At 42.6% G+C, this 16,068-nt stretch overlaps 1 protein-coding gene across 1 annotated transcript; it reads right to left on the bottom strand.

Moving 5' to 3' along the window:
* Positions 1-4,785: 4,785 nt before the first annotated feature.
* Positions 4,786-10,300, bottom strand: LOC146305169 (uncharacterized). The gene is made up of 4 exons (XM_084712002.1): positions 9,583-10,300; positions 9,135-9,296; positions 7,990-8,194; positions 4,786-7,713 (listed from the first exon to the last, which is right to left on the bottom strand). The coding sequence occupies exons 1-4, from the start codon at positions 9,725-9,727 to the stop codon at positions 5,625-5,627; spliced, it is 2,601 nt and encodes an 866-aa protein (XP_084568128.1). The 5' UTR covers positions 9,728-10,300; the 3' UTR covers positions 4,786-5,624.
* Positions 10,301-16,068: the final 5,768 nt, after the last annotated feature.

Raw genomic sequence — 16,068 nt, 5'->3', positions numbered from 1 at the left:
GTTCCAGTCTTGGTCAGTTGATGGTGATAGTCGGTGTGTGATAAGTACAGACTCAAGGGCTGTACATGACATGACTCAAATTTGGCTGTTTAATATAATAATTGTAATTTGAGGACTTATCCAAAGTTTACAGATTATTTCTAGCTCTTAGACAGCTTTTGAACCATCACACCGGTTTTGTCAATTTGTTATCAAACCCAAATCTGACCTGTCAATGTGAATCCAGTCAGTGTGAAACTCTTCTATTTTTGAATGTTTTCATCCACCGAAGTTTGCTGACAAACTTGCCCTGGTTTAACTCAACAGATACATCAACAAAAAAGAGATAAAGACAGGGTTTCCAAAAGTTAGACCGGCCCTAACATCAGCCTCATATATCGAAGCTTTTATCAGTCATTTGGCTGAAGAATTTACCTCTAAAGTCCCTCATAGTACCAGAAGTACTGACATCTTGACTATCAGGAACTGAACTTCCAAACCCTGGCAGTGCTGGCGCCTTGCACTGGATTGTTCTACTCTTTTTTGCCCTTGTTGTGTATCATCTGTTTGTGATTCCAGGAGTTCTGCTAAGTTCTCTAAACCTACCTGCCAGGTCTACTTTGACTACAGTTGGTTATTGACTGTCTTTCCCATGATGCCTCCAGAAAGGAAATTGGAGCTTCTTCCATGTAGGAGCCCAATGTTCCAAATATAAATTATGAATTTATAGAAATTCCATTGGTTCTTTCTCTGACAACAAGTGCCATCAATCTGGTTTTACTTCAGAAGTTACTAAAGTTGGAAATGATTCCTACCAAATTACCACCATTTAGCATCAACCCTTCCAAACTATGTCAACAATCTCCTGGTACTGGGAGGAAATTTGGATAAACTCCACAATGACTTGGCAGATGTCACCCCAACCAGCTGTGTTTCCCTTTACGAGGCTGATGTCAGAGCTGCAGAACCTTTGGGAACCTGAGCTACAGACAAATTTTAGACAACATTTCTCCAGTCATTCTGGTTGAAACTCCACACCCACACAGAGCGAGAACAGCTCTATCTAATGCTAAGTAGTAACAGTTGTCAAGTAGAAATGGCACTCAGTAACCATGGAGATATATAACCTTATTAGTTCAGGTAAACAAAAAACACCATCAACCACAACATCAACGGCTTGGTATCACCCTTGAGCTTTCTCGAGGAGGTCCTTCAGCCTCTGCAAACTTGTAAGGTTCGGTCCACAGGCGCAAATTTGGCCTGGATTCAATCGGACAAGGTGACGTTTTGGACCTCATCAAAGATGCCATCAGAAAATCTGCTTGAGCTCCCCAAAGTCCACATCTGCTCAAGACCAGATTCCTACATTTGTGAAGTTAGCCACAAAGGTTTAAAAAACAAAAGACTGGATCATTTTTATCCATCTGTGTGTGAATCCAATCTTGTGCACATTGGTTTCCAAACTGAAAGCCAAGACTGATGGCAGTCCAGAAAACATCCAGCTGTCAATCAGTTTGGCGTAGAAACTGTCCGCTCTGTTGATGCCACTGTAGTCAAGTCTCACGTCCTTTCCGTGGCAGGACATTGCTTTTGTCATAATGAAGTCCAACAAAGTTTTGTCCATCATCGTACCTCTGTCAGCAAAGTTATACTCATCGTCCTTTGCAAGAAATGGGTAGCGAAGTGTGTGAAGTCTGTGTTGTAATGCAGCATGGACACAGGGTTTAAGGATCAGTCAACCAGACTCCAGGTCTTTCCGTCGGAGAAGGTTGAAGTTAATGATATCCGTGACTGAGACAATCATCAGACGACCAGTTCTCTGCACCAATAGCAGTTTTTCGTAGTTACACAGGAACACGAAAGCAGTATACTGCCTCAAGCACTGGAACGTTCCCACTTAGAAGAGTTCTGGTTCTGGTACAATCTGATGTCACTTCACACTCTTTCTCTCATTGGCTAAAGGTCAGACGTTACTCTCTGGTGCGTCTTCCAACACGCTCTGGCCAATGGTTTGGAACAACACACATTTGTGAAACTTTTTAGCACAGTTTGCATTAACACCAAAAAAAAAAAAAAAAAAGCAAGTGCACTTTGTGGAAGCAGGTGACAGAAAATGTGACAGGAACAGGTAACAGACACTTGCACTCCAAACAACTTCTAAGTCCCCAATTATAGACAACAATGTGATATATTTCTTGTTGACACAATATTCTGGGAAAGCAGTTGATGGAATTAATACAAATCTGTTCATATAAAAGTGCAATAAAATGTCTGTGAATGTATTGGTAAACAGTGATTATCAAGACACGGACAATTCTTTTCATTTCATTTTCTACAGTGACACAACTAAAAAGTATTACAAATGTGTGATGCATACCTCTATGAAGTGTGTTGGAATGACTTGTTTCTTAAACACTGCACCAGACCTTAGACTGCAGTTTTTTTTACTGCTGTTGTTGGGTAAAAATTTCTCATCTCCATGTGCGGACAAAAGCTTGTTACATTTTTAGCTTTTCCAGAAGCTTTTGCAAAAATGTTCATTGGTCATAAGTGTGTAGAAATCGCCCGATCCAGCTTGAGGTGCATCACAGTTTAGTTCAAATTGAAACCTGTCACCTAAACTGGAGAAACAATGTTTTTACCCAACAATCAATGCTTTCTTAAGCTGTTGTCCTGTATTTTACACAGACTTTTGCTGATGAAAAATATTGCTCTTCTCTAATTTCAGATTCTACGGTGATTTGAAACACACCAGCATATCCTACAAAAATGTTAGTAACTCTCTGTCACTGACAAAATAAACTCTACTTTCATGTCTTTCTAAAATATCAATATCATCTATCAACCTGACAGCGTAACAACAGACTAAAAATAAATCCCTAATTACTTGTTCTCCAATTCTTTAGCAAGATTGAGGTTGCTGTCATTAAGACCCTGAAATGACTTGACTTGCTTGGTGAATTTTGTTTATCAATCTGCAGAATGATAAAAAAAGACGAGGTGTCTATGAAGGGAGAGATGCAGAGTTCAGACAGGGACTGAACGTAGATTGGATGGTGTCTACGACGTATTGTTGCATCTGACCTCAAATTCAGAGAAAGAGACAAAGACGGGAATGGTGACGTGTTCTCTGTTCTGTTCTGTTTGGTGCTTTGTTTCTGTCTAAAAGTGTCCATTGTTTTTTTCCTGTTTATGTAAAAGCGCTTTTCTCTGCGGAAGGCCTGACGCACAGAAAACCGACGGATCCATCAACCCTGAAACTTTCCATACAGGATCAAGTCGCCATGGACACATCAAATCTGAAAAACTGTCTCTCCCATTTGATAAACTTCCTACCCAATTCCGTTCTCCTGACAGACTTGTTCATCAAAACGTCCCCACTAATGAATGAATCAGTCTTCCCTCTGTCAGTCAGAGTGAATCATCCTCCCACATTAGTCTCTCTTCATTTCCAAAACAGCCAATTTGTCCCCGGCATGTTTCCAAACCTCCGTCATCAACCAGGACAAGCGAGGTGTCCTCTGCTACATGTTCAACTATTTAAAGGTAACGTATGAACAGACGCAGAAAAGAAAATGTCATTTTTGTCAGGGTTATAATGATGATGGAAGGTATCGAAGGGAAAGATTCCCATGTTTATGACTTGCGAGTGTTAACGTCATTGCACCACTCACACTGTATGCCTGCAGAACTGGCTGTGTGGATGGACGGTGGGCGGACATATATTATATCCATTAAATTCGTATTTGATTACCTTGAATAATGCTTTAATCGATGTAAGGCATCCATGTTTGTTTGTTTTTTTTGGCACTTCTGCATTATTAAGTGCAAAGTTATCATAAGAGTTCAGAAAAAACAGTCTCCCATTTTAAATGATGACTTAGTTGTGGATGTAAAGGTCAGGTTAAGGTTAAAGGTGCATTTTTTGACCACTAGTAACAACATGGAACAATGTTTTGATAAGTGGGTCCCTGTTTTGGTTGGCACGTGCATGAGGTTGTGTGGGTGACCAGATGCAAACAGTTCATGTAACATATCTTTAACTCTATCTTGGTGGCAAAAGGAAAAGGTGCAAATGATTAGCAGGCAACTACTTGATAGAAAATATGGGTGCAAAGAGTGCGCCATGGGTTTAGTTACCTTGTGAGGCAGCTGGATTTGCGAGATCTCGAGATCATATGAGAATCCATCTTGCCAGGCTCCAGCCTCTGTTTGTCTGTGCCAGAAGTGCTGCAAGCCAATCAGCATCCTCGGAGGGACTACTGGCAGCTATGGGCGTGGTTTTAGGTGCACCGACAGCGAAAAGCGTCCATGGAAACGACTCGTCTCGAACAAACAATGGTGGCTCCTGAAGAAGTTAGCACAGATACTGTGATAACATCAGTTATATCAGAACTGGAGAGAATTTCTTCTTTGAAGGAAGAGCAAAGAACGATACTGAAGGCTTTTATCGATGGAAAAGATGTTTCCGCCCTCCTTCTGGTCAGCTTCGGTGAGTTGATCTGATTGGTTGAAGCTAGCTCGTGTTAGACGTGACAGATGGTTCATCCATTCGCCTGCCAGGGGTTTTCTTGAAAGCGGCCCCAACAGTTTCTATGGACGACTTCCCAAATGGTTCTGTGTTACAAACCATCTGGTGTGTCAGGTTAATGGTTAAGTGGAGTATTTCAACAAGTTGGTATTACAAAACGGAGAGATGATAGGTTGCTGTCCATACTCAACCGAAGATGAGCAATGTGTTGGATGCTCTTCGAAAATGGGGAAAAGACAGGAGGGCAATCCAGGCACTCCAAAAAAAAAAAAAATTAACAATCCCTTTATTGTAGTAGCTAAATAATTTTAAATGCCAACATTTTGGAAACAAAACATGCCGACATTCTATAAGATAAAGACTTTTTCATTTTGAAGTGCCTGGATTGCCTTCCCGAATATAGTATTACATTATACATACATTATTTGAATGACAGGTCTGAAGCGCAGTGTTTCTGAGACGAGATCTAAAGCACGGACAAGTGACTTTTTCAGCTTAACGTCCACATACAAATTTACCTTGTTAGACTGTTCACTCTGACTGAGAACATTACTAAATGGATGTAGAGACACGTTATGACAAGCTGCTTCATCTAGCTCTCCGTTCATAGCCACTGGTACAGATTTAGAGAATCCTCATAAATAGACAACTCTCCAATGTTATGTAAGGGGGGACTGCTAAATGGTTTTTGTGTAAACTTCTGTTCGGATCACAATGGTGAGCAGTCCTTACAAATTTCAACTCTGGATGCAATCTGTGTTAATGCCTCTCCTGATAAACCTCCGGTACTCACCAAGCAGAAACTTCCGAGCCTCGGCTGACTAAAATTCCAACTCACAGTTGAAGAAAACCACGTTGCAGTGAGCTGATGCTTCCAATGACCTGAATCTCATCCTATAAAACATCCGATATCTATGCTGGTCTGACTAACAGATGCTGAGCACATTTATTAATGTGATGTAACTCATCTATAATCACAATCATTTGTGTTCTAAAACCTCCCCGGTTACAGAACAACCTCAAAAAACAGTTTTAAAGGTGGATGCCATCATCAACTTCTTGTTCCTAACCCTTTTCCTGGTGACCAATGGTTTGATCCACCCACTTCTGTCAATCACACTGTCTCCATGACAACGACAACTTTGCCACTATCCTCAGATGTTGGCGCACTGGTGGAGGTTGGGTTACAAAGTGTAAGTCCTTCCCCTGTGGTTATCTGACCTCTGGCAGGGCAGTCCACGCTGTCATGAAGATCAGTGTTTCCACCTCCTTTTTTATCCCTCTCCCCTCCTCCACCTCTCCTGCCATCCTCCTTCCTTTCCCCCTCCTCCTCTTCCTCCTCCTCCTCATCATCCTCTTCCTCCACCCGACACCTGCACACCTCGATCCCGGAGTCGCCGGTAAGACGCCGATGTCTGTACTGGCTCTCATCGGCTCCCATGTCCTCATCTTCATCATCATCATTGACCTCCTCCTCCTGCTCCTCCTCATCCTCCCAGCTGGGAGGTCCTGGTTCAAAGACATCCACGCAGGGGGAGAAGAGAGTCTGTTTCGGGGGGGACTGGGTGGCACGAGGTGAGGGGGAGAGGGAGGAAGCGTGGCCAGAGGAAGATCCACTTTTGCTGGACTGGTGCAGAGCAGTGAGGGGATCCAGGAGTAACGCTGGGGCTGGGAGGGAGATAGAAGACAGGGCTGGAGGGGAAGGGAGGGAAGGAGGAGAAGGAAGGGATGTGGGTGAGGATGGAGAGACGGCTGCAGGGGGAGGCTGAGAGAGAGTGAAAGAAGATTCAGACTCTATGGTTATGGCTGGGCAGGAGGAAGAGGAAGAGGAGACTTCAGGTGTTGGGTGGGTGAGTGCTGGGGCAGGAGCGAACAGTGGACCTGATCTAGAACCAACATCTGAACATGATCCAGAACCAGAACTCAGGCCAGCCTGAACATTTGAGGGTAAGGGGCTGTTAAGGTCTAACTCTGGTGACAGTTCTGGAATCTGGGCTAATGTAGGTGAAGTGGCTGCTGCATCTGTGGCTAGGGTAAGGTTTGAGTCTGCAACTATGGTGGGTATAGATTGTGGATTTGGCACTAGGGTAAGATTTGAAGGTACTGGGTCTGATTCTTGGGTAGGGCTTGTGGGTATTGGGTCTAGAAAATGGGTAGGGTTTCTGTTTACTAGCTCTGGATCTTGGGTAAAGTTTCTAGGTACTGCATCTGGAGTTTGGATAAGGTTTGTAGGTACTGGGATTGAAGGTTGGGAAAGGTTTGAAGGTACTGGGTCTGGATTTTGGGTAAAGTTAGAAGATTCTGGAGTTGGAACTTGGGTAGGGTTTGTAGCTACTGGGATTGAAGATTCGGTAAGATTTGACGATACTGAGACTGGAGCTTGGGTAAGGTTTGTCGGCACTGGGATCGAGACTTGGGTAAGATTTGAAGGTGCCAGGATTGGCACAAGGCTAGGACTTGGATCCAGGGCTGGGAGACAAGCAGAGCCTGTTATCAGGGCCAAAGTTCTTCCAACATCTGGGGACGGCACTGAGGTTGGGCTACTAGGAACATTGGCTGTATCACAAGTTCTTGTTGGATCAAGAGTTTGGGTGCCTGTAGGACTGTCAGAATTGCTAGGTGTCGGAGTAGAAGGGCCTGACCTTGAGGTTATTTTCAGGGAAGGGCAAGTTTCAGGGCTGTCGGCTGGACCCTCCATGAGTATTATTTGGATGGAGGGGAGTGTTGCTTCAACAACACTTGGACTAGGGAGGCTACTTGGGCTACAGCTGCTGACTATTGGGGTACAAGGTGTTAGGTCGAGCTGTTGCTTCATGGGAGATGTAGTCACAACAGGAAGAGCCACCTCCGAACTGGGAGAGGGCAGAGGGTGAGGGGAGACTTCCCCGGTAACAACCGCCACAGAAACAATCTGGTTGGGAACCAATGAGTCCTTGGCAACAGGTTCCTGTGTCCCGACAGCATCTTCATCACCGATGTCAACTGCCACCGTGGCAACCATCCTCTCAGAGGCAAATCGTGCCTCACTGACCTCCAAACGGGACGCTGCGGCAGCAATGGTCTCCATGGTGACATCAAGAGTGAGGGGCGCAGCTTCGCTGGGCGTGGTGGCGTGGCTTGTGTCAGTCTCATATGTGACAGGTGCTGAAAGGGAGGAGCTACACGGAGAGGAGGGGCAGCAGGAGTCACAGGAACAACTGGAGCTACAGGAAAGATACACACCAGTTACTCATCAAAATTTGAAAAAGTGCAAACTTTTTAGTTTGGGTCTCATCCTACAAACAAAAGAATTCTCAATCCTCTCTACTTCTAAAGAACCCTTTAAAAATGGTTTGTCAAGGGTTCTTAAGATTAAAAGGGTTCCCTTTTCATCCAAAGAACCCTTGAAAAAGAGTTCTTCAAGGATTTCAACTATCCCTGATATGCAGCTGCAGCAGCATCACCACCAGTACTCCCAGCAGCGTTGGTGGGATTGTCACCTGTTGTCGGAGCTGAGGGAGGACGGTCCGTCACTGAGCGGCCGGTGCAGCAGCGGGCCGTGCTGCGTGAGCAGGTGGGGGTCAGTGGTGCGAGGGGGCTGCGGGTAGCGTGGGGTGGTGAACACTGAGCTGTAGGGGGGAGGAGGGGTGGAGGGTTGAGCCGCCACCTCCTCATAAGACGGCAGCTTCAGAGACGCCAGGAAACCTGAAAACAGAAGACTGGTCAGAGCGGTGGTTACCAAACATTTTCTGGCATGCCACTCTTTCAGAAGATGAAAGAAATGTGGGGATGGACCTGATAAAAAAAAAAGGGTTAAAGGGGTAAAACTAACAGATTTTTCTGGGCACTTTGGGCAGGAGAAACAAGTTGTCCTGAAAAACATTTTTGGGGCTTTGATGCTTCAGTGAGAATCACCCACAAATATTCATATTCATGTCAATAGATTTCATCACAGAACTGTGATGAAATCTATTGACATTTTCATCAATGCACAAACGATCTGAAAATATTAGGGAAGCATGAGTTGGGGAGAGATCCAATCAAAACTAAGCTCTTTGTGTGACAGGGAGGTTTGAGCCACACAACTAGATAGTACTGATCTACCAGTCATCCCAAAATTAATGTAAAAGTGTTGTATATAACTTGTTTAACGTTTTTGTTCAACATCTTCCCAAATGCTTCGAGAGGATTTAGGGGATTCCCTTTTGAGACTGAAGCTGGGCTGCATATTTCCACTGGCTGAATCATGTGGACGGTGTTTTTATCTGTGCAAAGAAAATCTAATTCAGGAAGAACAAACATGAGTTTTCTTAAAATCAGTAAAGAAATAACTGAGAAAAACAAAAATTTAAATGTAACAAAATTCCTCCTGAATCTACCTCTGAAAATCAGCAGAATTCGCCTTTAAGACAAACTCCACTGGCCTCCGAGCTGTAAATTTCCACTGAGTCGTCACAGCGACAGATTAAAAAAAGACAGCGGCGTGTCACTTGACAGCCGAGCGTCAATCACACACAACAAAAAAAGACAAGACAAAACAAAACATTGTCCTGACGTTGAGAGTTTGAAAGCAGCTCTCAGACGAGAGACACAGACAGAAAGACAGAGACGCAGACGGACAGAGACAGACAGACAGGTGTCTTACTGAGGTCCAGCATGGAGGAGGGGTAAGAGTTGGCTCCATGGTAGGCCAGCAGGCTGATCTCTCTCTGTCTCTGCTGCTGCTGGACTCTCAGTTTGGCTCGACGGTGTCGGTACGCACAGCAGCAGCTGAACAGGATGAGGACGGTCCACAGCAGCCAGAACCCTGAACGCAACATCAACATCACAACGTTATTGAGACAAAACCACCAACTAGAACTACAAACCTGCAGAACCAGGGGATTTTAGTCTTTTATCCAAGTTAAACAGAAGAGAACGAGTCAGTTTGGTCCTGAGCTGCTTTATTCTGCCTGATTAGACTTTTCTCAGGTGGCTGATCAACATTTCTCTTATTTAACTTTCTATTTGTGTTCTTGTCAACAAATCCTACGTGCAGAGTCAAACCAACACTGAATGCACCGCCAGCCTACAGGGAAGTACAACTAACTTACACCAGAGTTCGTAGTAGTAGGTGCAGCAGCCGGTCTCTCCGCAGCAGTGTCCCGTCTCACACAGGTATCCTCCGTTAGCGTTGGCCCCGGGGCAGTACCGCGGTCTCCCCAGCAGGGGCAGGCTGCCACCGGAGTGGTACTCCATCACACCCCTGCTCTGCCTGGACCTAGCCCCGCGCCACCGCTACCTGCTCGCCACTAGCCACTAGCAGCTAACGAGCTGTTAGCTGCCGAACACAAAACCCTTGTCTGAGTCCAACTACATCTTTAGGTGATTTATCTTCAAACTGAATTTTATCTCTGAAGTCGCTGGGTGCTCGGTTTGGATCGCTGTGCTAGCTGTTAGCTGCTAACTCAGCTTCAAACTGATCTACATTTTCAGAGCAATGAGATGCTTGTTTTGTTCGCGCTGCAGCTGGGAGGACGTCACTGTGAAGCAGCTGCTAGCCGGGCATTTTCCTGACAACAAACTACTGAGATCACATGGAGAGACGAACCAATCAGGGGCCCCGAATCTGAAGCATCGTGCCCCCAAGGCCTCTGCAACACCCAAGCTAACGAACTAACGTTGCCCTTCCAGCCGCGTTAGCATCAAAATACATCAATACTCTGATGTTTTAATGCTACTGAACACTGACTACTGCAGTAGTTGTAGTTCTGCAGCTGTAGTACTGCAGTAGTGGTGGTGTTCGGGCTCCTGGAGCGAGACAGGACGGTGGCCAATAGGAGGTCCCGAACTGCAGAGAGAGAAGAGAGAAAAAAAGACAATAGTTTATTGATAAACAGCACAACAGTACGTCACACACACACACACACACACACACACACACACACACACACACACACAGCTGAAACGTCCACTACTACAGGCCTGTTTGATATTCATTGCTGCACCGGCTCAAACCACAGGCCGACACAATGCTCCCTCTCACACTCACACACACACACACACACACACGCACACACGCACATTTATACTTCTATACTTCTGGAGGACCATCACTGACATGATGCATTCACTGACCCCTAAACTCAAAGAACAGGTTCACATTTTCTTCCAGTACGTCTGAAAACACTCACATGGCCACATGTACATTCAAAACACCGTCATTACCCTTTATTTGAATCCCCATTCGCTTCCACAAAGTGGCCGCTAGTCTTCCTCTGGTCCACGCAAAAACAACAACACCTGGTTTGGTTCACTCTCACCAACAAAGGGGTGAACTACAAAGTGAGATCACAATTTTTTGAAGCCACCTTACCATGCATTCCCAGCATGCATCTTGGCCAAACAGTTCATCTGACCTCCAAAATTCACTGAAACCACTGAAACACTTCATACGTGTCTCAAAATAAGTTTGAATGTTTTTTACATAAATCAATATTTAATTATAGAACAGGAATAACACAATCTATAAAGTATACACAATAAGAATAAATCAGAAATGCTTCAATATACTGTATTTTTTTCTATATCTTTTTTTTAAATGTTTTTTTTCTATATCTTTGCATATCTTTACTTAGTAACTGACGGCCTCAAAAATCAACATAAAGTCCTCCCTCTCAAATTTGTGAACGTGCGTTGCCAAGGAAACAACAGCAATATGGCAGAATCCAGCCTGAAGTTATCAGTAGCCTCAATGAGGGGAAGTAGTTTTTTATCACTACAAAAATGTGTAGAGAAACGAGGTGGAGCTGCGGCACGGGGCCGTCAGACAGCTGCTGAGAGCCAGGGAGCTCTGGGGGTGAGAGCCGAGGACAGACCAGGCTGGAGCTCAGGCACAGATTTGACAAACGGCTGCTGAGAGCCAGGGGGTTTTGAGGGGGAGAGAGAGTCAGAGACAGACTGGAGCTTCTGGAGGGAGAAACACCGACGTCACACAGATTTTGCTCTGATACCGACTCTTTTACTGCCAGAAGGAGAGTTTGTTGTTTGTTTCAACCTTAAAAAGTGGATTTTGTCCTGCTCACCTGTTGCTGACTGGCTGTGATAATGAATAGTGATGTGTTTCTCCCATTTACAGACCCAGACCTATGGAGACAGATCAGGGTTTTTTTCATACAGAACAGGGAGGCAGAGGACTCTGAGGACATATTCACTGAATCTGATAAAGTGTATTGGATTAGAATAAACACACCACATCTTTAAAACATTCAGAACTGGATTTGAATTAAAGAAACTGAATGTTTTAAATAGAACTAAATGTTGTGATGATATTTACATATGAAAGGACAAGAAAATATATACATGCATAAAAGACATACTGGTACTTTTTCTCTTTCTCTATTGTGAGAAAAAAAAAATTGGATCTATGCATCAGCAACAGTTATGATAGATGTACAAGAGAATAAACACATATACACACACAGACACACACACTGACACACAGACACACACAGACACACACACAGACACACACAGACACACACACAGACACACACACACACACACACACAGACACACACACACAGCACGCTGCAGTGTCGGAGCAGAGTTCAGCTGGGCTCACAGGAAACGTTGGTGATCTGTAAAGAGGTTCTTACTGGGCCAAGTTCTGTCTGCTGCAGTGCTGCACACACACACACACACACACACACACACACACACACACACACACACACACTCTCTCTCTCTCTCTCTCTCAGTGAAGGACGAGCAGGCCTACTGGCAGCAGAACACTAGTTCACAGTTCATCATTTGAAGCGCTGTATAAACTTAATGTAATAATAACGTGTCTGTCTGAACGAATGTGGTTCAGTTCTCACAATGAGATGAAAATACTTCAAGCATCACGTTCTAGTATGCAGTTTCTAATAGCGATGCACCGATCGACCGGCCCTGATCAGCTGATCAGGGTCACATATCCAATTCTGCACTGGTCATATTCATCATCATGTGTGCAGCGACACAGACAGTAATGTCACAGCCACACACACTGACACACACACTGACACACACACTGACACACACGTTGGCATGAAGTCGGCATTAGCAACAGATTGCAAGAACGAGATACAGAGAAGAGATACAGTCTGCAAGGAGACGGAGCAGCTGAGCAGCTGACGCTGTCACCAAACAGCCGTAAACTTCGCAGCTCTTCAGGTTAATGTTAACCAGCAGAAAAAAATCTCACCTCCTGTTCTGGCCGAAGAACAAACAACCTGCGTTGATGCATCTCCACAAACATCCAGACTCATTTAACCGTCTGTGAAATCACGTTTCCTATGAGATCTCATGAGATCCTCTTCCCTCTGGGCTGATTATAGTTACCTGTGTCGGTAATCTGATTACATGTAACTACTCTGGGTCCATGTTACCTTAAAATAAATGATGCACCAAACTTAAAAAAACAAAAAAACAAAAAAAAGTACTGTTGAAATAATTTTCCAGGACATTTTTGCTCATTTTCCAGGTTCTCAAAGAACGTGTGGGAACCCTGAAAATGTGTGTTTATGTTCATGAGTGTTTCTTCAACTACGGGCACAAATTCTGGATTTATGTTGACATTTTACACATATTGACAAAAAATAATGACTAAATAATGTGATTTAATATCATTAAATGAAGCATTAAATCATCTTCTGACATTATTTCAAATTAAATTGTTTCATATAAATATTATTTTACATCATGCTCACAATCCTTTTTTGTTTACTGATCATTTATTTCTTTAATCTAAATACATCTGTCCCACACATCTGTGTCTTTTGTGTTGCTGAACAAAACCCAAACAAATCTACTTCCTGTGGAAGCAGAAGCTACAGGTGAGCACATGTTGGACCGCCCACACCAGGTGAGAAGAGAAGAGTTAAAGACCATTTTTTATTCTTCTGGAGTTTTTTTTATTAGTTTTATAAATAACTTTGTTTAATTTCTGTTGAATTAATGAGTTGTAGGTGTTGCATTAAAGACTTGTTTGAGTTACAAACGGTAACTTGAATTTGAAACGGTAATTGAACAGTAAAGTGATCAGATATTGATCAATATCTCAGTGAACCCTGCTGATGTAAATAGTATCTTATTGTTAAAACTTAATATCACCATTTACCTTTAACATCGTCTCCTTAACAACAAGATGTAATTACTGCTTTATTTTAATTATCGATAAGATTTTTTTTGCAAATATTATTTTAGCAATAAATATTTGTATATCAGTTTCATACTGTAGATGAGGCACATGCAGCTTTACACACTTATTATTGTTATATCATCTGTTTTATATATTGAAGTAGAATGTATATATTTCTTTATTTCTTATCATTCTTTATACTATAATACTTTATACATTTAATAACACTGTTTATTACACGGCTTTGGTAAATACTTGACTCTGATTGGTCAAGTTAGAGCATTCTAATGTCTGTTATTTCTGTATAACAGACTGTCGCTATGAACACGGTTCCATTTATGGACTCTGGAGGAACAATAAAACCAATTTTAAATTAAAAAAAAAAAAGTATTTTGTTGTTTTATTTTGGTAATTAACCATGTACTGAGCAGGATAATGTACAGTGAACAGGTCGTTATTATGAAATAAATCCCAACAGACCCCAATGCAAAGCGGACACATTTATGTGAAATATTAGATTTTATGGTTTTATTTCGCAATAGCAACCTGCTCACTGTACATTATGCTGCTTGTTACATGGTTATGTATCAAAAAAATAATAATTTGACACAAATTGACCAACCAGAATCGAGTATTTAACAAAGCCATGTAATTATTCACAGTAACGACCTGCTCACTGTACATTATCCTGCTTGTCACATGGTTTTACACCAAAAACAACAATACTTTGATATGAAATATTAATTTGTAAGTGACTGTAATAATTTAACAGGTATTTTACTGTTCCTCCACAATCTTTGATCCGAACTGTGTCCATAGCAACAGCTTGATGCACAGAAATAACAGAGTTTAAAAAATGCAATCAGAATCAATAGATGACCTGTTCACTGTACATTATCCCATACGTATTGATTTATCAAGAATGATCTAGAATTTTTACTATAAAACCAAAAGTTGTTGCACAATCACCCATAAATTCTATAGTCTGTTTAAAGAATATCATCTAATGTATTGATTTTTTTTTTTTTTTTTTTACTCCCCAGTATCAGTCCTAAAACTCCAGTATCAGTCAGGCCCAATTTTATGGCTGTTTAATGGGGCCCCTCAGTGAGTCTGCCCCCCCCCCCCCCCCCCACACACACACACACACCACCACCACCAATAAAAGCCACTGTTGAAACAATAAAACACATAAAGGCCAAATGTGTTCATACTGTAAAAATATGAGAATAAATCATAAACCTGCACACACTACAGGATCGGTTCAGACAGCAGCAGCCTGTACATTAATGCAGTATTGTGTGTATTGATATTTAAAGTGTGAAACCAGCCTGCAGACGGAGCCTCCAGCTGCCGTTAACGGTAGAATCCCCCGGTACGTCGGTAGATGTCTGATAAACACAAACAGCTGGTCCGTCCCGCTCCGTCCAGCGGCGCCTCCTCGTCAGTCCGCGGGCCTCCCTGCCGCCGTCGTCGGGGTGGAGGTTGTTTGTGTGTCGGTGCTCGGTACCGCCGGGGCCTCCTCTCTCTGCTGCTCCGGTTCCCCGCCTCCTGTCTCTCCCTCCTCGGTGCGACCCTCCGCCAGCCCCGCCGCCATCAGAGACACAGTCAGCACCGTCAAGGCGGAGACACACCGCGACACACACTTCCGTCTTAACGGTCAGGTTTGTTTCAAAATAAAAGGCCGGCCGATCTGAACGGTGACAGACGTTTTTAGTTATTTTTCACATAATAGTCACACATAAACATTCATTATGTTTTAATAAAATACCAAAAAACAATGTTGAAACATATATTCTATCAAACGAACGAAAGAACACATTGGCACAATTTTTTTTTCTTGACAAAAACCATATGAACATATGTATATATTTTATAAAACTGAAAAAGGTACTAATTTCACACATGTTGTTCAGTTATTAAAGAGAACTGTGTTATTTTATTTCATTTTATTTTTTTTAAGTTGCTCAGAGTTAAATACACATTTTTAAACCGTAATTCTTATTTAGCTTCAATTCAGAAGAGCTACAGACTCGACATGTTATGGTTGAGACACCTGATAGTAATATTATTCAATGAATTTGTCTAAAAATTGAAAGCAGTCCTGAAACAGTGTTCACACCTTTTTAAACCAGGAAGTGAGACGGGGTCCTTAAGGTATAGCTGACCCTTTTTTATACCTGATTAAATTGTGTTTTTGACAAAAATCTGCCATTTTCAATTTATCTCTCTTTTTTAAAAGTTAATTACAACAGCACAGTTTTACACCACTGTTATCAGTATATATTGTTAGTTTTAGATTTTGAAGGCTTTTAATACATTTTTTTAATAGTTTGAAGTTAATAGTTTTTACATATGTTTCAAATACTACTTCACATACCAAATGCAAGCCTTAAAGCATTTTGTAAATAAATAA

Source organism: Lutjanus erythropterus, chromosome 23, assembly GCF_056507025.1.
Source record: "Lutjanus erythropterus isolate fLutEry1 chromosome 23, fLutEry1.hap2, whole genome shotgun sequence".
Taxonomy (NCBI): Eukaryota; Metazoa; Chordata; class Actinopteri; order Lutjaniformes; family Lutjanidae; genus Lutjanus; species Lutjanus erythropterus.
This window is presented reverse-complemented; position numbering and strand designations above follow the sequence as displayed.

Bases quoted from the DNA above. Each gene is read 5' to 3' on its own strand.
- LOC146305169 (XM_084712002.1), bottom strand. From the start codon at position 9,727: ATGGAGTACCACTCCGGTGGCAGCCTGCCCCTGCTGGGGAGACCGCGG. The intron at 9,297-9,582 runs GTAAGTTAGTTG...TGTTGCGTTCAG, and splicing joins CTACTACTACGAACTCTGGT to GGTTCTGGCTGCTGTGGACC. The intron at 8,195-9,134 runs GTAAGACACCTG...TTCTGTTTTCAG, and splicing joins CTCCTCCATGCTGGACCTCA to GTTTCCTGGCGTCTCTGAAG.